Here is a 26,152-nt window from a genome sequence, read left to right on the forward strand (position 1 = left end):
TTAAATCTTTCATATACACTAATTGAATCAATTGAAATAGACACTTTGGTGTTTAAAAAGTCCAAAATCTTTTGTTAGATGAACCTGAAATTTGAGGCGAAAATCGTCCCTTACCGGACCTACTCTTTAGGAATAGATATTGATGTTATCTTACTTACTGGTAGTGGTACAAATGTGTTTATCCATGGCTAAAAAATGAGATATTATCAAAAATTAAAGAACATACTGCATTAAATTATTAGTTTTGAATTGCTACAGGTTGATCTCAGGTGAAGATCATATTAACATAGTGAACTCACTTTACAAGTGATATGTTTAGCTGGCTATAAAACAAGGTTCAATTCACCATTTTCATCAAGTTATTGTTAATTGAACATAGTAAAGTTGGTTGTTAAATGTCCAGCGGCAAATATAACAACCATATCCTGATAATGTGAAATAACTAGCATTGTAGATCATTACTGTACAGTGAACTCCTTAACAAGTAAGAGGTTTAGCTAGCTATGAAACCAGGTTCAATTCACCATTTTCTACATAAGAAATGCCTGTACCAAGGGAGGAGTATGATAGTTCTTATTCCTTTGTTTAATGTGTTTAAGCTTTTGTTGCTGCCATTTGATTAGTGACTTTCTGTTTTGATTTTTCATTAGTGTTCAGTATTTTTATAATTTTACTTTTTACTTACTCGACTAAAGATTACAAAATGAACAATGATATACTGTCATTCTTCCTTTCCGATGCAAAGAAAATAAAGACACAGTCGAAAGGAAACAAGATATTTATTTTCAACAAACGATTAAAGATAAAAGGATAACTACATTAAAATCATATAACCCTGAATAAAATGTTTTTACTGTCAAATGTAAAATTAACTTTTGAAAAAACATCTTAATAAAACTTCAGTATCTGTCTATAAAGAGATTTTCACATAAAATTCTTTAAAAAATGTAACATGCAATATTAGTAATTAACAAATGTGGATCCATTTCAAAACAATTTACTTAAATAAAGCTTAATATAGTGTCGAATAAAACTGCTACAGATCTTGAAATGCAAGATTTTTTTTCTGAATGTCTGCAGACATTTTTACAGAGTAAAACATTATAAAAACATATATACACATAATTCATTGTCTAACATTATGATTGTTTTGGCTTCTGAGCAGAAGATTCAGATAAAACGTTAGAGATATAATATAACACTTTACAATACTTGACTGTACATTATATTTCATGTTAATAATTGGCCTACATTTTATTGATTGTATTTTCTGTGTAAATAATTGAAGAAGCTCTAGCATTAGTGCAAATGATACATGATATTAAATATAGTAATATACAAATATTAAACTATGAGTAATAATTACAGAATTATTTTTTTCTCTTCAATAAATATGTTATTTTTATACTGGCCTTTTTTTTAAAGGACAGTCCATAAAGATATAAAATAAAATCCATTGCCTTAAAATTTAAATTAAAAATATAAATAAAAGAAGTGTTTTGCAATAAGATCTTTTGAGGTAGTCTCGTTTTACAGGGTTTTTAATTTCTTAATTATGCGTAGATATTGCAATAATATACAAAAACAACAATTGTTTATCAATTCTTATAACTGCTGTTTTGAAATCAGTCACTGAAAGGATATACAAAAGTTTGTGTAAAACATTTTTATTTTTCTAAATATTTCAAATTTTTATCTGAAGAAGCATTATTTAAATAATCGAATTTTCAAATCTGATTCAGAACAACTACTAGATTTTTCAAAATATATACAATGATACTATCTTCTTTGAACATTTTGATTTATGGTCATAAAAATCCTTTACTTTAAAATTCGATAAAAATTATTTTTTCTAATGAAAAAAATCACTAATCTTCAATTCCAAAACACTTCCTACATTTTCATGTAAGGTTTTGCAATAAAATAAAACATTTTCAACAATGAAATGAAAATAAATATAAATATCCATTTAAAATAAAATAAATTCAATAGATAACTTCGTCTCTTTCTGTCTTACACAATTTCCTTGGCGCCATAACTGAATGCCTATTAATTGGGAAAACAAACAAAAATCTCATTTTATCTATTTTTTCTTATTTGCATAAAATTTAAAAAAAACAGTTTTTGGTATTGTCATGGATTTCAGAAAATAAAAATACAATTTTTCAGTAAAACAAAATGAAAATGGAAAATAATAAATCTATAAAAATATGACTAAATTACATGTCTTTTAACTATAAAAACTGAATAACATGGCAAATAAAAAATAAACTAAAACAGACTGATAAATAAGATAAATATATAGCTCAAGTGTTGATAAAATCAGAAATAAAATCTATTCTTTAAAATATGTGATACTGGATTTCAATCAGATCTGGTCCTCCACCATTTAATAAACATTTGATACTGGATCCTTGTTTGACAACATCTGACCTTTGATATACATTTGATTGGGCATTGTCTTATTGTTTGTTTCTTTCGAAGTAGTTGAAATCAATAAGGAACGTGGCTCCTAATAACAATGTTTTCTTCATCACATCTAGATCTTGAGGAACTGAAACCATTAATGCATTATACAACATTTTGATATAGTGATGTGTTTACGTAAATATCTTAGAACATTTTTAAATGATAAATTAAACAAGAATATGTGTCCATAGAACACCATGCACTGCTTGACCATAATTTTCCATGTTCAGTGATCTCTGGGAACATTTTACATCTTCATGTACATGTGCACTAAGTTTCAAGTTGATGTGACTACAACTCTATAATAAACTACTGGGGATTCATTTATTTTTGTAGGTACCAATTTTCGTGGTTTGAGGAAAACTTGCATATTCGTAGATATTATATTTTATGGTTTTGACAAAGTATATATCATTCCTTTAGAAAATTTGTAATTCATTGTGCATATTGAAATTTATAGTTCCCCTGTACCCACGAAAGCCACGAAAATTGGTATCCAACAAATATTAATGAATCCACAGTACCTTTACTAAAATATTTTACCAATATTGGACAAACACACAGACCAAAAACATAATACCCCTCTACTACTGTAGACAGGGCTGTTAACTTACATGTGACTTTGAAATCGTTAACAGCTCCACAGATTTCTCGACAGCCTCCCCAGTGTTTGATGATTTGTCCGATCTCATGACCTTTCTGGGCATCTACAACCTGAAATAAAATAAGTCAAATATCAACACATATTTACAATTTGTCCAATCTCATGACCTTTCTGGGCATCTACAACCTGAAATAAAATAAGTCAAATATCAACACATATTTACAATTTGTCCGATCTCATGACCTTTTTGGGCATCTACAACCTGAAATAAAATAAGTCAAATATCAACACATATTTACAATTTGTCCAATCTCATTACCTTTCTGGGCATCTACAACCTGAAATAAAATAAGTCAAATATCAACACATATTTACAATTTGTCCGATCTCATGACCTTTCTGGGCATCTACAACCTGAAATAAAATAAGTCAAATATCAACACATATTTACAATTTGTCCAATCTCATGACCTTTCTGGGCATCTACAACCTGAAATAAAATAAGTCAAATATGAACACATATTTACAATTTGTCCAATCTTGTGACCTTTTTGGGCATCTACAACCTGAAATAAAATAAGTCAAATATCAACACATATTTACAATTTGTCCAATCTCGTGACCTTTTTGGGCATCTACAACCTGAAATAAAATAAGTCAAATATCAACACATATTTACAATTTGTCCGATCTCATGACCTTTCTGGGCATCTACAACCTGAAATAAAATAAGTCAAATATCAACACATATTTACAATTTGTCCAATCTCATGACCTTTTTGGGCATCTACAACCTGAAATAAAATAAGTCAAATATCAACACATATTTACAATTTTATATATTGATATTAAATTTAAACATTGTTTTACAAGTATTATAAGCACAACTCAATTCTATCCAGAACCAGGATGCAAACATTAGAAGCATTAGGTGGGGATTAATGGCTTGATTTGCAAATTAAACAAGCATTCTGAGAGTGTTGCATGGTAATACATATAGTCCCCTACTGGTAAAAAAATCATTGGTATGAACAAAATTCTTACTTGATCTATAACTTGTCATGGTGTATTTAACTACATAAAAATATCAAGTCAATAACTTCAATCATGACGGTAAAACTGTTGAAACCTGATTATTTAAGAGATTTTTTTTTATGTCCAAAGATCATAACTCTGCACAAAATCATCAGACTAGAACACAATTCCAACCAGATCTGTAATTAGTTATAATAAAGCTATAATATACTAATTATTAAATCAATATCTTCAAGAATGACAAAAAAAAAAGTGTGAAAAACTGATTATTTTAGTGAATATACACATGGCCGTGGCAATGAAAATCATTTGCTAACACTCAGAATAAATTTGAATATCATGGCCAGCCATGTGTAAATTTAAAACAAATCTATGGTTTCAATGAATTATTTATTAAATGAAATATATATCCTTTATCAAAAATAGTCATGGCTTGTGTTTTTATTAGGGAGATGACTATTAAGAACCCAGATGCACACTATGACTTTTTAAACCATACACTGTGCTTTAGGCACAAAACATTCATCTTTTGAGAGGCATTGGGGTCAATGGTTTGATTTGCAAGTTTTTTTTAAAAAAGCAGATCTTTGAAGACAAGTGAAGAAAAATGGTAAAAGTTTGTTTCTATTGAAAAGTCGCAGAAAAAATGAGTCTGACTCTCTAAACCTTCACTACCATACAACAACAGACACAAAATTTTTCTTACAACATGTTCGTAAACCCTGCCAAGTGCAGTTTCTAAATACAAAGTTACTGTGTCAACTTTAGCCTTGGTAAAAATTGAATAAATCATATCCTTAACCACACTGACAGCCAAGTTTACGTGCTACAGACATCATTACTACATGAACTACTGTCACATTCAGCATACGGTTGTCATCACAATTCCATCCTCTAACAACCAAAGTATTGCCATTGGTTGTCATTTTTATGAATGAACAATCGTTATACCTCATAGTCCAAACCTGTGATGCATTAATGAAAGTAAAATATTGACAGGTTCACATTTATGTACAGGGATATGTCAAACACAGGGTTGACACCTAGTTATTGCATGTTGTGAAATATGTTGATATTCAAAGGTCAATCATTTCTCATTACTTTACTTGAGATATAATTTGAATTGGTGTTTTGAAGAGGAATAGAAATGAGCATTGGGTTACGTCAATAAGAGCATGGGTAATTTATATCTATTGTTAAAAGAATTATTTTTTATAATTGTTTAAATAAACCAATTTTTCAAGACGTTTCGGCCAATGGCCTTCTTCAGTTCTTTATTTTTCCTCTCAACTACATGGCTGACATTACATTCAATCATTTTTGAAAACAATTATTTTTTACATCTGATAAAAAAAATCAAAGTCAAAGAGCAGATTGCTCTGAGGGCAATACAAGCATGGGTAATTTATATTTAATGTTAAGAATTATTTTTTACATCTGATAAAAAAGTCAAAGAGCAGATTGCTCTGAGGAATACAATTGCCATTATTTCATTGACACATGTTTGTATGTACAAATGTAGCTGGATAATATTATTTTCAAAACTAATTCAACTGCACATGTAAAATGTAATTTAAGTAATCTGTATATTTATAAAATAGCCAATCTCGAATACAAATGTATGAACAATGTACTTAGAACTATTGTGTTTTATTTTTGTACCATCAATTCTAAGTTTACTTTCCACAGCAGTCACTGAGACTCAGAGTGAGAGAAGGTATTACACTTCATATCTTATCACCTATTTTCCTACGTTAATTGTAGGAGGAACCCCATTCTTTACTCTTCAAAGATTTAATTTCCTTTAGGTCAGTGGTCATGAGTCCTTTCTGTACACATTCCTCGGTTTAAATTGTGATCGTTTTTAATATAATACGACGTTTATCGACAGATCGAGTTAATTTTTCTCAACGAGTTGAATCGTTATGATTCAGAATTGAAGGTAGTTACTTTGAGAAGGGAGACAACTCAAAACAAGTTATGGAAGACTCCATTTTGTCTGAAGGGGTGTTGTAGTTAAACCTTTACGATGTGGACTACATATATTTTAAATTATATGATGCATATGATTTAAAATTATGCATCAACAATAACCCTCCATAGCGGACATACATAGAAAGGATCCTATGAGTTTTAAATTAATCAGTTGATTTGGGAATCCAGAGCAACCATTCAATCTAACGACCTAGATGGTTCTCTATTTCTTTATAAAAGTACAATATCAAATATCAGTTTCATAATGGTGAAATATAAGAAAAACTCCAGTTCAGGTCTTATTTGACAGAAATAGATTTATCGAAATTCAGAGAATGCATTTTATCAAAACTGTGGAATTCCCTCTGACCTGTTTCTAAATTTATAAAAACACTAAATATAAATACTGCTTAAATCTGATTTTCCCTGTTGTTAAAAACACGCATATAAGTCAAGGGAAATATCAAACATGAAGGTTATGAAAAGAACATAACAGGAGAGTTGTTAAAGTTGTTAAGACAATCATAAGAATCTGAGATGTTCCTTAATGTTTAGATTAAAACGGTTTATGTGAGGGCATGGCTCTGAGCCAATGGTATAAGTCTACAGATTGCTTGAGAGCAATCGTATCCCAAAAATTGCAACAAGCATTTGTTTCTGATGTTAATTATTATTTATTTCAATATAAATTCTTTTATTATAATATAAAATCATGACACCTATATTTAAGGCAGATTAAATAAGTAATATTTTAGGATAACTCATTTTTTTTTAAGCAGGTAATTTTGTTATCTATCTGGCTACACAGATAAATAGTTAGGTAACTTCTAAATATCTTTGCAAAACAACACTTTTCTTACAAAAGAAGATTGCATTCTTTAAGTGTCTATAGACATTTTAAGTGTTTGGAGAACATGTCTTCTTCAAGTGATTAAAACTAGCAGAATCAATACTTGTGCTGATTTTTAAGTAAATAGACCACACCATAATCAAACTGTACTCTTGTAAAAACTTTTTGGATCATTTCCGTGATATATTTCAATATCAAAAGGTCATCTAATAAAATTAAATTTGTGATGAAGAGAATAATTAATGGACAGATTTAAAGCTTTCATCTGGGTGTTTATTTAATGAAAGAATATTATTCCTGATGGAATGTACCTTATTTAATGTGCAGCTTAATTGCTAAATATCGTAAAACTTACAGGATATATATACTACAAGACCTTGCTTATCGCTATTCTGAGTCGCTATTATAGACAAAATGTAGTCTCAGCAATCAAATAAATCGGAAAATTATCTTTCCCTCTTATGTAACAATTTACTTCAGTCACTTACAGAACACATGGTTTAGGTATATGGAGTCATATATATCTTTAAAATTTTCACTTATTTAATGATCCTTATCGAGTTCTGTGAAATTTTCACACATTCAATGACCCTACAGAATCATCTGTATCAACATAAAAAATTAGAAGTACAAATATCACAAATGCCAAAAAACATGATAAAAACACAGCTAATATCATATGGTCATATATTAGGTCTCTTACTTGGAAAGTGATATCTGTACATGGACAACAAAAGCAACATTCTCCTATAATGTGGAACACAGGGGTGTTCTGTGCGTCATGGACTTCAAACTTTGGCTTCCAAGGGGTCCATCTGAAAAAATAGGGAGTAAAAGCTGTACAAATATGTCACACATTGTTTACTTCTTAATTTTTGAACTGCTAATCATAAATGTATCTATAGAAAGGCCTTGTGGACTCATGTCCATTTCCGGCATGAAACATATGTGTTTGTATGTATGTATGTTTAAATGCTCTTAAGCACCTACAATAATTACTTGGGGTCTTAATTTGTTTAATTTCTGGATGAGACAGTACCATATGTGTGTATATAATCTTACTGAAATGCATTTGGGGGCTTAATATTATGTCACTTCCTATATGATATGTGTGTATGCATGTGTACTTGTATGGATAAGGCTCACAGCTGTTTAACATCTCCTACAGAAAGGCCTGTGGCTACATTCCCTTCCCTGTCATAAATGTGACCTACTGAATTAAGACTATTTACTGGATTTGTTATCTCGTAAGCAACACAACAGGTGCCAAATGTGGAGCAGGATCTGCTTACCCTTCCAGAGCACCTGAGATCACCCCTAGTTTTTTGTGGGGTTTGTGTTGTTTATTCTTTAGTTTTCTATGTTGTGTCATGTGTACTTTTGTTTGTTTGTCTGTTTGTCAATTTTTAGCCATGGTGTTTTCGATTGATGAGTTTGACTGTCCCTCTTTCGGACTCATTATGTCCATTTCCTGTAGGTAACAGTACTATTTGTGTGTATGTACGTGTTTTTGTATATGTGTGTTTCAATATATAAAAGACTTACAGCCGTTTAACACCTCCTACAGAAAGGCCTGTTGGGACTCATTATGTCCATTTTCTGTAGGTAACAGTACCATATGTGTTTAGTATGTGTATGTATGTTTATATATATGTGTGAGTAACAGCTGTTTAACACCTCCTACTGAAAGGCCTGGTGGACTCATTATGTGCATCTCCTGTATAAAACATTACCTTATGTGTGTATGTATGTATGTATGTGTGTGTGTGTGTGTATATATATATGTGTGACTTACACCTGTTATACACCTCCTACTGAAAGGCCTGGTGGACTCATTATGTCCATCTCCTGTAGGTAACAGTACTATAGGTGTGTATATGTGTGTATGTGTGTTTGTATATATATATGTGTGACTTACAGCTGTTTTATACCTCCTACTGAAAGGCCTGGTGGACTCATTATGTCCATCTCCTGTAGGTAACAGTACTATAGGTGTGTATATGTGTGTATGTGTGTTTGTATATATATGTGTGACTTACAGCTGTTATACACCTCCTACTGAAAGGCCTGGTGGACTCATTATGTCCATCTCCTGTAGGTAACAGTACTATAGGTGTGTATATGTGTGTATGTGTGTTTGTATATATATGTGTGACTTACAGCTGTTTTATACCTCCTACTGAAAGGCCTGGTGGACTCATTATGTCCATCTCCTGTAGGTAACAGTACTATAGGTGTGTATATGTGTGTATGTGTGTTTGTATATATATGTGTGACTTACAGCTGTTATACACCTCCTACTGAAAGGCCTGGTGGACTCATTATGTCCATCTCCTGTAGGTAACAGTACTATAGGTGTGTATATGTGTGTATGTGTGTTTGTATATATATGTGTGACTTACAGCTGTTTTATACCTCCTACTGAAAGGCCTGGTGGACTCATTATGTCCATCTCTTGTAGGTAACAACACATACATAAGCTGGCTTGACATCTAAATGGTCTGTATAATTGTATCAATGGCTGCTCATTGTTATCTGTAATGTTCATGGTAAAAGGTCGAGCTGGACCACAGAACTGTCTAACACAACAGTCGGTGTCTGTAAAATAAAATAATCTTTACATGTTCACCAAATATAATTGACCTGCTGCTTGTAATATATATGAGGAATAGACCAAAAGATCAAAACTAAAAGTTGTGCAATGAACCATGGTATTAGATTGAGATCTGGTGAAGCCTTAATTACCGAATTCACAAGAAACTCATATAGCAAGTCTAGTTACTGTATAGTGGCTTATTTTTGTGGGGTGTAAATTTTCGCTTATTTTCACAGATGGAACAAATTAGTTAAAATAAATTCCGTCGATTTACAAGTGCACATACAAAGGTATTAGTTGAAGTTTTGAATACACCGAAAAAATAACCGCGAAAATATTTTGTATACCTTATTCAACATGTTCAATGAAAATTGCGAAAATAACCCCCTATAGATACAGTATTTCATTATTCATAAATGAGGAGTGAGTATTCCACTTGACAAACAATTTTTTTTTTTTCAAGCATGAAAAAACTCTGAAAATAAGGTCAAGGACAATGGATATGACAGACAGAAACTTTGTAAATTCAGAAATATACATCTTTTTACAAATAGTTATTATCTTAGCAGCAGGATTGCAATCCCTATGTCTCATGAAACCACAGATGAGAAAAAAAACCAAAACAATGCACCATCACATATCTTCCACAAATTTTCTCAATGTGTCTGTCAATAATGCATGTAATGCAAAACAAATAAAAAAAAAAATTAGTCAAAGATCTATCACACCACACTAATGTTTGATTCGATACTAAATTGCCTCTTCTATTTATAATAAACATAACACATATTTTATCAGAACTAGAAAATTGAAAGCAAGAATTTGCACATTTTTTTGGAAGGTACAGAAACAAATAATAATTTATTGGGTTAGCAAAGAAATGAAATGGGCATCATACCACATCTACTTATTTCTATATTTAAAGACAAAACAAAGTTACAAATAACGTTTCAAATTGATTTCACACAGAAGGTGACAAATGAATCCCAAAAGCCTACATAAACAAACAAATATAATGTCCAAATTATTGACCCCCTGTATACAAATATGAGGTGTGCCATTATAAACATATGTACCCAAGTAAACATGGTAATTAATTTTTACATTAATATTTGGAAATACAGTACATTGGCACTATAGCAGATTATGGATTGTTTACTATTACATTTGTTATGATGACAATTTATATCTAATTCTATCTTTTGTCATGGTTATCATGGTTATAGGCTGTGGTCATTTTGTAGTGGCAAAGTTGTAAATATCAAAGTGGAATTTATAGGATGTTTCAATGTAATTAATTATGTATATTGTTATCATATGATATGCAGTGGGATTCATCATTCATGCTTTCATCCTGAATTTTGACCCTCCATACACAGTCTGTGCAAAACTGTTTTAGCCTTTAGGGTTTATCTGGCCGGAAGAGAAATCTGAACTTTTCTACTGAATATTTAACAAAAAAATCTCATAAGTTCTGTCTGACATTTTGTCGGTCAGACAGAGTTTAGGATACACTGCCATACATTGATCTTTTTGTCAAAGAGTTCTAATGAGGTCCATAGAAGGACAACTAATGAAAAATTACTTGTCATCTCAGTAATTATTTATTACATAATTCAATATTGATATCAGCTAAACATTTCAAGTTAGAACAAATGTACCGTTGATGAACGTTACTGTTATTGGTAGTCATACAAGTTCAATGAAGTTAGTGGGTAGCAACTTCTTAAAGTATAAAACAAATCTATAGTGTTGTATAGGTTCAAATTTATAGCATAGTTGTTAAATAGGAACTATTATTATATTACTACGATTCCAGTTATTAGACTTTCTCCCACTTACACTTTCCTCTAAGGGGACAAGTGCAAATAGTCTAAAAATATGAAAAACATGTGAAACTACAATTCATTCAGACAAATATCTACCAAAGTCCAAATGACATGGATATGAGCAACTAATGGTCACCAACATGGCTTTAAAGTCCATTCAGACAAATATCTACCAAAGTTCAAATGATATGGATATGAGCAACTAATGGTCACCATATGGCTTTAAACTCTGTTAAGACAAAGATACGAGCAACTAATGGTCACCATATGACTTATTATGACTGTATTGACCTTTGAACTAATTACTGTTAAAGATTTATTCATTGACAAAGTATCTTTCATCTAAGTTGCTTGTACAAATGTATCTAAATATTTCACTTAAACTTTATTTAGGAATAAACAAGAATATGTCCCCAGTACACGGATGCCCCATCTACACTATCATTTTCTTTGTTCAGTGGACTGTGAAAATGCAATAAAAAATCTAATTTGGCATTAGAATTAGAAAGATCATATCATAGGGAACATGTGTACTAAGTTTCATGTTGATTGAACTTCAACTTAATCAAAAACTTCCTTGACCAAAAACTTTAACCTGAAGCAGGACAGATGGACGAACGGATGGAAGGCCACGCACAGATCCAGAAAACATAATACCCATAAATGGGTCATAAAACATTGGTTCAATAAGAGACAAAATTTGATCAATAATTGGCATTTGCCTGGTCTTCCTTATATCAAAGATGTCTGCAATAATACATTGTACAATAACATGGAAATGAGGAATGTGTTAAAAAAAGCAAAACAACCAGACCAAAGTAGAAAACAACCAAAGGCCAGCAATAGGTCTTAAACACAGCGGGTTAACCCTGCACCCCGATGGCCCCTAAACATAAATGTGTACTAGTTAAGTGAAATTAAATGTCAGATTAAACTTAACTCAAAAAATATAAATGAAGTTGAATTAAAAAATATACAAGATTAAAAAGGGCCAGAGCCTTCTAGCTTAGGACAGGTGCGAAAATATGGCAGGGTTAAACATGTTTCTTGAGATCTCAACCCTCTCCCTATACCTCTAGCCAACGTAGAGTAAACAAACACAAAGCAATTCATACAGTAAAACTCAGTATAAAAGAAGTCAGAGTCTGGTATGTCAGAATAGATAACAGAAAAAACTCAGCAAAATGACAATAATACAATAAATTTTTAGACATGTTACATATGACTACTACCAGTTTCTAACATGTCAATTACTCCAGACCTCTGTTTAACTGATTGAAAGATTATATAGTATTCCTCCTAATTAAAAGTGCTAATATATTCTGGAATACATAGATAAAATGTAAATATCATATACCAGTTACATAAAGCTAATGGTGACCCTGATTTGGCCCTTCCTGATTCTAAACATTGAAACCTAATTTCAAATACTGTTATAGTTGGAAGTGAGCCAGGTTTCATGTTTGCGATGTAATATCAGTTCCTTTTATACCAGCTTTATGCAATACTGCAATTGCATTTTACTCTTAACAATGACAATTCCTTATTTTATGGGGCCATTCCAACAATGTCCAAAAACAATATGTAACGTTGAAAATATAGTCAAAGCAGATGATTTCAAACTTCTGGTGACTACATGTACAATGTATCAGGTCAATGGCTTACCTCACAACTTTCATTGTGTGTAATAAGAGAGATAACTCCAACTTATTTACAGAGAAAACTGCTTTTGAAGTTGTCACATCCAACCAGCAATTATATATAAAAAATATTCTAATTTAGTCCTGAACTTCAAAGCAAAACTTAAAAACACAATAATTACAAATGAAAGTAACAACAACAAAAAACCAAGAAAAATTATAAACCCTTCGAACTATTCTGTATTCTAATTTCAAATACTGAAGTGGGCCAGGTTTCATGTTTGCCCTGAAAAATCAGGTCCTTTCATACATTGTACCATCTTTATGTAATACTGCAATTGCATTTTACTCTAACAATGACAATTCCTTATTTTTTGAAACCATTCCAAAAACAACACATTAGAAAAATATAGGAAAAGCAGATGATTTCAAACTTCTGGTGACTACATGTACAATAAATCAATGACTTAAATTGTACCTCACAACATTCATTGTGTGTAATAAGAGAGATAACTCCAACTTATTTACAGAGAAAACTGCTTTTGAAGTTGTCACATGTATCCAACCAGCAATTATATAAAAAATACTCTAATTTAGGCCTGAACTTCAAAACAAAACTTACAAATGAAAGTAACAAAAAAAAAAATCAGCCAAGAAAAATTATAAATCCCTTCAAACTATTCTGTATTAAGCAAAAACAAAATGTGGAAATTTTATACCAGTTGAAGGAATTTATATTTCAATTGTATTAAGTCAGAGCTCCAGATAAGTTGCGTATTTGCGTGATCAAGCAATACAAATGAAAAAAAAAAACATTGCAATTGCCCATTGCAGGGTTCAATAACCCAATTAATTCAAAGGAAAACCTAATTATATGCCAAAATCATGAGTTCTCAACCCTTTAAATGGCTATCGATAGCATTATTTACCCTTTTCTGTTTACAGTCGTCACGTTAATCTATTTTTATAATATATTATATTTATAATTGGAAGTTTCCTTTTGCTCTAAAAATAGATCCCTGCATAAAGTAGCTGGAATGGGTCCCTGTTGGAGTTTTCAGTTGCTCAATAGATACACATGTTTTTGAAAACATTTCGATCTTCTTGGCGTTTATCCAATTAGCACTGCTCGAGATTTAACATAATATACATTGAATTAAAACGAAAGTGAATGTCCGGTAAAAATGTTCTCTGCTTCTTTTGAAAAGCTGAGGGAAAGTAATGATGATAACAAGACTCAGCACGGGTGTGTGTGCATACCTTAACGAGAACATTGCTTATAAACACGGGGTTTCGTCAAAAACGAAATGAGTTGGAAAAAGGGAAAGGCCAAATCAATTTTGACATGATAAAGCATCAGAAACTAAAAGTTCAAATGAAAGACAACTAAACCCAGATTAATGTAAATTGAATAAAACAAAATCATTCAAGTATAATTAGGTTTATATACTATTTGTTTTCATTTTACAGTTAAATATTGAATACACACACAGGCACTGGTCTCAGAATTTATTATATAAAGGTATAAGACGAGTGCCTGTGAATACACATCTATTTTTGTGAAAAAATACAAAACTGGCAGAAGGTTTGAAACATGACACAAATTAAACCTACAATTGCTCGTCAGTGAACAAACCAAATAACTCTAGGCCTAACTATTGACTAAATAAAACAGCTAAACAAAGAAAGAAACATTTTTAAGATCGAAAAAATTTGGGGCTGATATAGCCTAAATGTTCAATAGATTGTGTTGAGAGAAAAACCCAATTTAATATTAACCTGAGGGGTGAATTGGAATTGACAATGCAATTAAAAAACTTTATCACCCAATTATATCAGAAAATGGTGGGTAAAAAACCCAATTTGAGAATTCTTATCTGGAGCTCTGTTAAGTCATAAATTTGCATTTCTTATTTTTTTTTCAATTACTGATAAAATAAAACTGCAAAATTTTGCAAAGAAAAATAATTGATTTTAAGAGATTTAAAAAAAATCATGTGACAATTGTCAATGCTCAATTTTAATGTTAAAATTTTAAAAGATTTAAAATGCAGCTATTATTGACCATGTTGACGTTTTAACTAAAGTACCATGTCACTTTTGCTTTCAAGTGCCTCTCACTGGTCAATTTCATAAAATACACACATGTATAACAAACAACATCAAACGCTTGAACAAATTAGTTGTAGCTTGAGGCATTTAAATTACATGTATAAATCAATTCTATTATTTGAAACGGCCTAAAACTTATTCTCCATTGTAAACAGCCTTCAACACAAAGGTTTCACACATGTACATGAGAATAGGAAGTACAAATATTAGCTGGTCACCAAATAATGCAGGCTGTCCTGTAGTGGATTTTCTCTATCAATATTAATAAAGTTAGGATTCAATTTAATGAAACACAAAAATAATCAAATCAAAATCTCAAAAAAGCTTCAGTAAACTTTAAGTATGTTTTATAGCCAGGCACATTGGATTTATACATACATTAATAAATATTTATATACATGTACATGTAGTTCATGTTAGTATTTGACAGGGAATGAAAATAAGTTATGAATTTATACAACATACATGTACCAAGTGTTCTAGCGCTAGTTCCAATAGACCTAATTTAAACAGACCTGACTGCAATCAATTTATATAAGCCTGGGCTGGTAAGGGTGTGGTTACAAGTACAGATTGTACATGACAATGTGTATGTGTGTATTTTTGACAGAACATGTTGATGTGTATGGTATGTTTGGATGTGTGTTTGGCTGTGTGTTTGGCTGTATACATGATAAATTAGTTGTGTGTTTGTTTGGCTGCATTGTCAATTTGATGTCTGCTTGTATTAAATGTAATATGCACAACGTACCTTCCTTTGCATACATGAATTGTTGATCTTGACCGTTGCATATTCTGTATTTGTTATTTTTCTCCCATCCAATAGCAACTGAAATTAAAAGAGGTACATGTATCACTTTATCATTGAAAATAAAGGGAACTAATGTATGATGACTTGTGGCTGACCTCTCTTTAGAGCTTTATTTTCATCACATATTGTGTATCTTTAAATTTTGTGGGCAGTAAAGTGGCTTAGTGGGTGTGAATGCATATAAGACTAAGACTAAGACAGTTTCACAAATTTGGTGTTTAAAATTTAAAAAAAAAAAATTGTTTCAAAGACAAATTTTGGAAGTACAAAATACTGCATTTATACATCCTTTAAGAAAATTTTAGACTTTGTATGGTTTTAGAGGAGTTGCAGCTCAATAAAATCGGTCTCTTCCATTAGTAGTATTGTGCAGATATTTTATATATACATTGTATAAAATTATATTATATATATTGAATTTATGTAAAATAATTACATTCCCTTACTAGTTAGAAAAATAAATTTGATTTCTACATAAAAAATCTATGCAGAACACAGAGGATACATGTATTGGAATAATCTTCATCATGGACATCCCACAAAACTATTGAAAATCAAAATTCATGTCAGTGAGATTTATACCATTAAGTCTATAGTTTTTGCCAAAGCACAAAATATGGAAAAATAAAATGCTATTTAAGGACAATACCTCATACATGTACAATGAGTTGGCTGAAATTTTTTGACCATGCATATATGTGATATTTAAACCTATATATCAATTACAGCTTTTAACATCTATATGTAAAACATCTATCTATACATGTATTTTATCTTTAATAGGAAATTGCCAATTAGCTTACAAGTTACAAGTGCTACTTCCTTGTTATTTTACTGATAAATCAACTCATCAAATGACATTATAAAGGTGATCAAATATAATTTCACAAGTATATATTGCCTAATACATGTAGTCCATTTGTCAATTATTGAATTGATTGTTATTACCGGTTCACACCTACAACACACAAGTTAGTCAATCAATCAATAATCATAGACTGGTTCTAAACCAGACCAAATTGTCATCAGCCCACGCAAAGCAAGATAATTTAAAAGTTGATATATCAGAATTAAAACCAATTTTTAGTGAAAAATAACTACTAACTGTATTTATAAGATTTGAAAAACTTTAGGGACATAACTCTAAAACGATTACAAAGTGACACCACCCAAATCTAAAATTGATGTTTTTGTTGCAATAGTCAGATAGTCTTTGTGCATACTTTTCATAACATTTGATTGAGACAAACATAAGTTAGAGAATGGAAGCAATTAGATTTTTTTTAAAGAATTTTTGTTGTCGTGTTAAATATTCAATGTCAGAGAGATAACTCTTTAGAACACAAATCTAAAATCTACAAATTATACCAGCTACCAATAAATTCAGTAAATTGTATATGTCATGGAAGACTGCTAGTATGTCAGAGGGAGAGCTTCTTGTAAAACACTGAAAACTTGTGCTCCACTGACTGAGTGGTGGGTAATGTTTACAATAAATATATTTGCAAAGATAAATAAAAAAATTCAGTCATTTTTTTTTTATTTCTGCTGAAGGCAAATAAAAAAAACTTGAGTCAGAGATGTTAGGGGTTAAAGGTATACATGTTTACCAATAGAAATCATGTAGTGTGAATCTTGTCGTTGTAAACAACGCCATCTGAACAGGCGTTAAAAGTCACATGACCTTATCTTTTGATTGTTGCAAAAGATTGGCCAACATTTGTTGGTTAATGAAGGATACATTTAAAGTTTCTTATTTTTAAAGTTTAAACCGGTTTCAATTTGTCAATAAATACATTATACATGTAGGTTTCTATAGAAGTTAATGGGGATTTGTTATACTTTTACCCTCATAATGATATTGAATTGAATTTTTCTTGGATGTGATCATAGATTTTTTTTTTTTTAAAACTGACACAAATTCATTGTAATATATATATACATGTTAAAAAATACAAAAGAAGTTGTAAACAATGGGTAAACATGTACAGGTCTGTCTTAATTTTAATAAAAAGGAAGAAGATGCATGCTGGGAATCCATTTGAATTTGTTTATAAACAATTGATTCTTTAATCATGTGAACCTAGTTCTTAAAAATATATGTGGAAAAGATTAATCTGATAAATTCATAGCTTTTATTTAGGCATTAGATTATATCTAGATTTCATTCAAACAAATGCAACTGAACATTAAGAAGTAAGCAAGCAAGCACTTTTCAATTGATTAATTGTAATTGATACATGTACATGATGTATAAGCTTCTAAACATGATTAAATATTTAACAACTGACTCTTTATGTCTATTTTGCTGAATGTCAGATATGGATATTCAGACATAAAAATGTATGTTCAGTTAGTATGTCAATACATTTAAAATCTTAGTATTGTGGAACTTCTCCAGGGAAATTAATGATATATATATATTCTAAATCTCAGAAAATAAGACATCTCTTTTCAATACTTATACATTTTCAAAACTAGTGGTTATGCTGTTGTATTAAGATTCGTGATTCATCAAAGAGAAGTCAACAGAAATCTCGAATTTTACGGGTTTTTTCATAGTGGATTTTTTATTTGAGTCTACGGTAACTTCTAAAAATTCTTAACTGGCATGACTGGTTAATCAGGCAGTTCTTCAAAAATATCAACTTCACAATATGGATGGATAAAAAGTTTTTGAAGACTGTACATTTCAATACTCCAAAGATGAAAAATGACAGAAATGTATCCACTCTTTGTGCTTTTCCACCTATTTGAGTTTTCCAAGGACACAATATACACATACAGTCTGCTCAAAAAATCAATTATGGGACTTGCAGGCTAACAAGATCATGAAGATGATTTCTTTTTTAATCACTTACATGTATTACAATGTATATATATATGAATATAGTTTGACATGTTAAAAAATGTTAAACCACATAAATATTTCTTACAGCTACATGTACATTGTACATGTACATGTTTCAACCAATACTACATATTATACAAAGTGGATATACATGTATAAGCACAGATTGATGAAGTATGCTGACTTGTTTCTTCCTTTTTAAAATTCAATTTACATTATTTTATAATGTATTATAATATATGAATAAATCATAAATGTAACACTGCAAGTTTAAATAGACATTAATTTTGAAGCTCATCATGCACACTATCAGACTATACCAGTAGTTAGATTGAGGTTCATCATGTTTTTTTCTCTCAAATATATGCATCTGAAAAAGTTTTAGAGCAAACATGTACATTGTAGCTGGACATAGATGAAATAAAATTTAAATGCATTCTATGTATCAGAATATAATTTAATGTTAAATACTTAACTAGATTTTGCTATTCGGTTTTTGTTACTACCGTTACAGAAGGTGTGAAAATAAACGAAAGTCAGGGAAGTTTGTGAAAGCTCCCCTCATCATTGCTCATATAATATATTGTACATTTAGTGAGATGTATTATTTAAAATGTACAATAGATGGACAAAAGGCATCCTCCAACAATATTTAATTTAAAATTTTGTAACTGAATAGACTGTATCAAATTAAACTCATGTGTTTGTTAATTTTGCTGTCTTTTGCAGACTGGAGGAAAATGCATGCTCATGAAAATCAAAGATAGTTTTTAATTGTCTGAAACATATACTTCATATAAATTATATATACATCTAGGTCATGTCATGCATTAAAACTCTGCTAAATATATATCAGTTTGTCTGTACACATAGTTGACTTTGTGGTGTAAAACAATAAAAACTGCTAGTTTTCTCCTTTCACTTATTATTTTTCTAAGAGGGTGGTACAGGGTTAATTTCGTGCAATGTTTTCGGCCTTTTTATTTCAAGTGTTTTTAGTGTTTTCTTTCTCGTTTTCTCGTGTTTGGTTCCATGTGCATGCTTCGTATTTCCCCTTATTTATTTTCCGTGTTTCATATGGGTGCTCCTAATTTCTCGTTCTTGCCTTTTCCCTCATTTGATTAAAAAGTGAATTGGATACTATTGTATATGTATGCTAGACATGTAATAAAGTCCATCATAATAATATTTTTTTCAAATCAGATGCAAGAAGCAGACGCTTAAAGGTAACCACAAGGTCTGTATGTCCATTAACAATGTCTATATGGACCATAATTTGGTATTCGGCCTTTGGTTTCTTTTTGTATCCTTTTTTATAAGTTCTAAAATTTTAACTTTTATTTTGTGGGTTGTGTTGGTGTTAGAATAGTATGAATGGAACAATTGAGTTTTTCGAGAAAAAATTAATACATTTTGATTCACTGTTTACGTGACAGGAAACCAAACAGGAAACCAATCTTTATTTTCTTTATTTTGCACAATATAATTCAAAAGGCATAAATAAACACCATTACTAGTGTTACTTGCTTCATGTTAATATTTAAAATCTATTTTCAATGTTATATTAAAGTTTTTTTTAAACGTGACAGGAAACCATAAGAAACCGAAAGCATTTTTTTAGTTTTATTTTATTGCAAAATCTGCTTAAAATAATCTGAACAGTATACTTTTTCTTAATATCCATCTTAAATGTAAAAGTATTATAAAACTCCTAAATATGTGCTTGTTTTAAAAACAATTAGTACAATTTATTCAGAAATTTCCATATTTTCTTCATTGATACAGGATACCATAATCGTTGTATCTTGATATTTTGGCCAAAAAAATATATTTATATTTGGTTTTGAAATTAGTTATATAAAATTTATTCCAAATCATTGGCAATGTAAAATTCTTTAAATCCAGTAAAGAAAAAAACTTTTAACTTGGAATTAAAATCTTTAAAATAGGCACCATGTGATATTTGTGACCTGTACACCATCTACATGGTTTCCACATTTTAACCTACTTTAGTGGGCTAAAATCAATAAAGTACTTCCTTTCAAGTCAGGGGTGTGGAAATGCTATGCCCGACTCGCCTGACTCGTACATTTGAACAACCGGACAAGTAATTATTTTTGTCTCGGTTGCCCGTGGACAAGTTAAAAAATATACAAGACAATGTTCAAATCCAACAAAAATATAGAATTAATTCCAAAACGTATAAAGATGTTTTAATTGATGTAAAAGAAACCAATGGTCAGCGAGGAAAAACATCAATGTTCATGATGATAAATATTATATAATACCAGAATTAGATCGATTACGAAAATAGATAAAAAATAAGTATGCGAACCCGAGTCGCGTAACATTGTATTGGCATTGTCTGTTGACCAGGGATCGTCGATAAGGTTTTATCCATTATTCACCGGAAGTACCATTTCTTTAGATTTTGTATCGAGATTCAGATTGATAAATATTTAATTAAACACCGGTCAAGCACTAGACTTAAGGTGGCACGGTAGTATTTCCTGGCCCATAAGGGATAATGATAGCCTTTTTAGAATTTTCACCACTTTCTAACACTGCAAAAAATTCTACATTCACAGTTAACTAAAGTACTTTCATTTTACCATTTAGAAATGAATTGGAATATGTATCATGACCGTTTACTTTTTTTGCTATTTTTAAAATCCTAAGGCCACTGGTACTTTTAGGTCTTTTATGGTGCAGTGAATGCAAAATTAAAAAAAATTCTCAAAAATTCATTTTCATCTGTATGTAAAATTATTTCATATTTTTCTACACCTGATTCATCACTCAGTTTGGGAAAGTATGTTCAGTGGATACTGTATTTTTTGTCCAATCACACTGTTTAGATACATTTCCTAAGTAGGGTACACAAAAGAGCAACCTAAATTCTGAAAATCAAATACTGTCGTGCCACCAAAAAGAGTTATGAGTCGAGTAGAAAACCTAAAACGCAAATGGAGACGGACACGAATTATTTTTAAAAACTTTAAAAAGATACGGAAGCGAGAATTTCAGACATCTTGTAAATTCGGAAAATAAATTATTTTTTGTCTCATCTATAGAAGAAAGGTCAACATTATTTGATGTCAAAGTGGTTAATAGAAGGGACAATTGAATTGCCCATCATGATAATTATCAAGAAGAAAAAAAACCCAAGTGTGTCAGTGTTAAGAGAAACATCAAAAATCAATAGTTAATCTATTATTTAGTTTCCATTGCTTCACTCACTGTCCTCTTAATTTAGTATTTGTACCTAATGGCTACAATTTTTATACAAAAACTGATGCAAAATCGTCCTCGGCATGTTATCTGATTGGTTGGTTTGCTGTTAGGTTTCTGTCCCATTGATGTTAACCCATTTCCTAAGTTTCCTAAATTTTTACACAATATAAACAAATGAGTTTCATTTGTTTGTGATGCAAAAAAGTGCTTAGAATCATATATTAGCTAACAATGATATACTTCAATATCTATTGGGACAATCAGGGCAAGTAACTTTTTTTTCGGACAAGTAAAATTTACAGTTTTACTTGCCCAGGGACAAGTGCCCACAACAAATATTCCCACACCCCTGCAAGTCATGCCTGGTAAAAGTTTACTTTTCCTTTGACAAGTTTATTGCGTTTCTGAAAAGTGTTTGCAGAACATGAATAAAAAAATTTAATTAAAAATTGTGACAAAGTTACCAACTTTGTACATTCCAAGTGTAACGGTATATTAACATGCATTTTTCATTTAATTATCTTTATTCACCTAAAATATCCACCTAAAATATCCAGTAATATTTACTGCTGAAGAAAAAAATCAATCCAACGAACATCATAAGAAGATGATAAGAGACGTAATTTCGATTGAATTTTCCAAGGACCCTTTACATTGTTATTGGGAAACGTACATGTAGTGTGTTTAAACGTCGGTCAAATCTGAAATCGATTTTGTCAAGTCATTGGGCATTTATTTTCACACAAGATCGTATGTAACATTATGCACATAGGAAAAATAATAGACCCCTGGCGCAATCTCTTTGAAAATTATATTTTCCTTTTTTAAACAAGTCGAAACAAGTCTACAGATTATGTTTGCTAACATCCCGTTGGAAACAAAAACAATGTTTAGAACTAGTATATAGTATGTCCCACTGTAATGGCGTGATCACATGTTAGTCACATGTTTCACGTATGATCGGAAATGATTAGAACTTAAGGACAAAAACAAGTTTAATAAATAACTGGACTTCTGTTTCGTGTGAAATGTAACGCATAACGATAACGTCATTTTCTTACTTAATTATTACGAAGATCAAAACAAGAATGTAAATCATCTCTGCAGATTACATCATCTAAAATTTGCGTTACGAAATCGGACACAAAAGTCACGCCACTGTTCTTACATCTGCTACATAAATACCTATAGTTCTCTGCATTTTCTTCTGAATATTCTTATTGGTCGATGTTCTTTGTTATTTGAAAGCAAAAGTTACGAATTTGCCGGTGACGATTATCTATAAATCAGTCAGCGTTATGCTCTTCGGAAGCAAAAAGTAACGCGAGAAACGACACAAAAATACGGTTGTAGAATCTTTGAAATTTGTTTATTTCAATTTTTTTTCTAGGGAAGAGTAGCATACACTTGTATGTTGATAAAAATAATGGCATCTTTAGATGTAGTTACAACTTTTCTTACAGTAATTCACAATTTTATCACTTTTCTATAGTTTATATAGGAATGAGCCCAATAGCAAATTATGGTCCATATATATACACGAACTCCAAGAACGGCTGAGTAATAACTGCTGGTACTTTTTTACTTTATATTTACAATTTTATTTCTCGTGCTTCGTTTTTCCCAATTTTTATTTTTCGTGTTTCCGTGTTCAGTACCCCCCTCTTCTAAGTTTACACAACCGGGTATAACTATTTTTATGTCTCAGCTGGGACTTTAATACTAATAATATAATAGTTCCATGTCTCAGTTATTACGAAATAGCCAGAATTGTCTTTCTATTTCGCACCTGTTGAGTTTAAAATACACAGGTATGCATTGACATATATCATCCTCTTTATTGACCTGTAAGCAAACTGATGTAAATATGTAAACAATTATGAATTATCATAATAATACTGTAAAACAGACAGTAATGAATCAATTTACCTTCAAGAATATCAAGATGCTGATGAATATTGACCTCTGAGAGTGCAGACAGAAAATTTAAAGCTGGTGGCAATCCTTGTACCTGCGGTTGGGCAACGCCCTGCATTTGCATTTGAACATGCGCTGGATCCGCCATAATGTTTGTCTTCTGTCTAATCTATCTGAAGTTCGTTCAATCAGACCGTCGTATAGATCTGCAAAGCTCACAACACGTTAATATTACACAGAAACACTAAAACGGCTAGCTCATGTACCGCTCAGTGCGAACGCAGATCCTGTTTAGTGTGGTTCAGTCACCCGTATCAGTGTGAAAGGGAGACAATTTTGAGTCTTTTCCCGCTATAACTATCTGAAACGCGGGAAAAATCATGGACATTATGAGCTTAATTTACTCTCTGGTCCTCTCTCTGAATCCAAGAATTTGTATAAATCTAGTATCTCTGATTTTGATAGTAAAGATAAGATTGATTTTTTTGAAAATTTATGGTAAATCGGTGAACTACTTTTTTTTTAACAGAATTTATCGAAATCAAGTTTTATCTCACTTTTTTGTTTGTAATAAAGAAGTGTGGACACAGACTTAATTGTGTTGTCGTATGCACCGTTTTGTTTAAATAATGACTTGCGCAGTGGTGGATTCTGCAGGGTGCCAGCAGGTGCAGATACCGCTCCAAAAATAATTCTTAAAATTTTGCTTTCTTTTAGGTTGACGGGACATTTATTAATATTCAAATATTAAAACATAGTGCCTATATACGTCAGGAAGTCATAAAATATTAACCAAGAAGGTCAATTCTCGAAAATTACCAAAAACAGACGTGGTTTTGCAAGTATGTTGCATATTCTTAATTTAGTTTGTCATGTGTAGACCCTAAACCAAATTCAGAACCACAAAGGATATTATATGAAATTAAAATTTTATCTTTTCTTTGCAATAGTAATAAACTTCAAGAAAAATATTGTAAATATTCAGAATATTAGTATTTTTTTTTGCATCGGCTTGATAATGGCTGAAAAAAGATAAGAATAGATCCAGCGTCTGTTTGACCAATTTGATTGTGATCATTTGCAATGGAACTCATAAGTAGACTTTGTATTTTGTATTTGTATTCAACAGGCGCCGGTTGAAACGTTTGAACCCGCCGAGGTATTCGTTTGCACCTGTCCTGTGTTAGAAACGTGTTGTTCAGTGGTTGTCGTTTTTGATGTGCTTCATAAGTGTTTGTCATATAATAGATTACACCGTTATTTTCCCTGTTTCCATGGCTTTACACTGGTCATTTTTGGGTACCTTTTAGATAGATCATAGGTATATATATTTCTTGATATAGAATTTTCTTATACTTTGTGCCAAAACGAAGATGTAACTATGCTTTCTTCAAACATATAAAAAGTATGGATCACCGTGCTATTTTCCAAGCCGAGTCGTTGAAAAATTGGATAGATTGGTCATTATTTTTTTGGTATGTACAAAAAAAAATCATCTATGTGATAGAATTTTGAAATAAACTGTGAGATAAATTTTATATGTTTTAAAAAAAAGGGTGTCACCGAAATTGTTTTCCTGCTACAAGTAAAAATATGAATATTACCTATCTGTCCAGTATATATATATTTTAATAAACGAGTTATCTTCCCTTAAATGGATTATTTAGAAGAATTGATTCTAAAATCACTTAATTTTATATTTTTTCAACATATCTTGAGTTTCACTATAAATCATTAAGTTTTCTTTATATAAATAAATAGTCTGTCTCCAAGATTGTAGATGGCTAGGCCGATTTTTTTACTGGGATTGTAAAATCTAAGATGGCGATCTGTCATGAATCTACCTTAATGTTTGGTGTGAGCCAAGGCTCTGTGTTGAAGAATACAGATTTAAAGGCTCTGTGTTGAAGGCACAGTAATTTGACTGACGACGTCATGAACAATCTCAGAATTTCATGATATAGGACAATGTCAGATACAATAATAAAGATAGAGAATTCTATTAAACCTATCGAATCTGATGATTTGAAAATATGAAGATGTGGTATGATTACCAATGAAACAACTCTTCACCAAGAGACCAAAATGACACAGAAATTAATAACCATAGGTCACCGTACGGCTACTTATCATATGTTTTCTTAAATATGTTCGAAATTTTAGAGCTTCCATCTTGACATGATTTATGATATAAATTGGATTTTTTTCTATTGATAAATTAAGAAACTAA

General features: G+C 30.9%; 1 protein-coding gene across 6 annotated transcripts; it reads right to left on the reverse strand.

The window, feature by feature from the left end:
* Nucleotides 1–763: 763 nt before the first annotated feature.
* LOC134720841 (phospholipid scramblase 2-like) lies at nt 764–24,263 on the reverse strand. 6 transcript variants are annotated; one of them, XM_063583396.1, is made up of 7 exons: nt 23,935–24,263; nt 15,861–15,938; nt 9,348–9,530; nt 8,597–8,609; nt 7,636–7,747; nt 3,084–3,183; nt 764–2,554 (listed from the first exon to the last, which is right to left on the reverse strand). In XM_063583396.1, exons 1-7 carry the CDS (start codon nt 24,068–24,070, stop codon nt 2,463–2,465), a joined length of 714 nt encoding a protein of 237 aa, XP_063439466.1. In that variant the 5' UTR covers nt 24,071–24,263; the 3' UTR covers nt 764–2,462. The 6 variants fall into 6 exon arrangements, with proteins under 6 accessions (XP_063439466.1, XP_063439467.1, XP_063439468.1 ...); XM_063583397.1 differs by lacking the exon at nt 8,597–8,609 and adding an exon at nt 3,317–3,335 and having other exon boundaries at nt 3,084–3,164; nt 9,335–9,530; XM_063583398.1 differs by lacking the exon at nt 8,597–8,609 and adding an exon at nt 3,697–3,715 and having other exon boundaries at nt 3,084–3,164; nt 9,335–9,530.
* Nucleotides 24,264–26,152: the final 1,889 nt, after the last annotated feature.

Source organism: Mytilus trossulus, chromosome 6, assembly GCF_036588685.1.
Source record: "Mytilus trossulus isolate FHL-02 chromosome 6, PNRI_Mtr1.1.1.hap1, whole genome shotgun sequence".
Taxonomy (NCBI): domain Eukaryota; kingdom Metazoa; phylum Mollusca; class Bivalvia; order Mytilida; family Mytilidae; genus Mytilus; species Mytilus trossulus.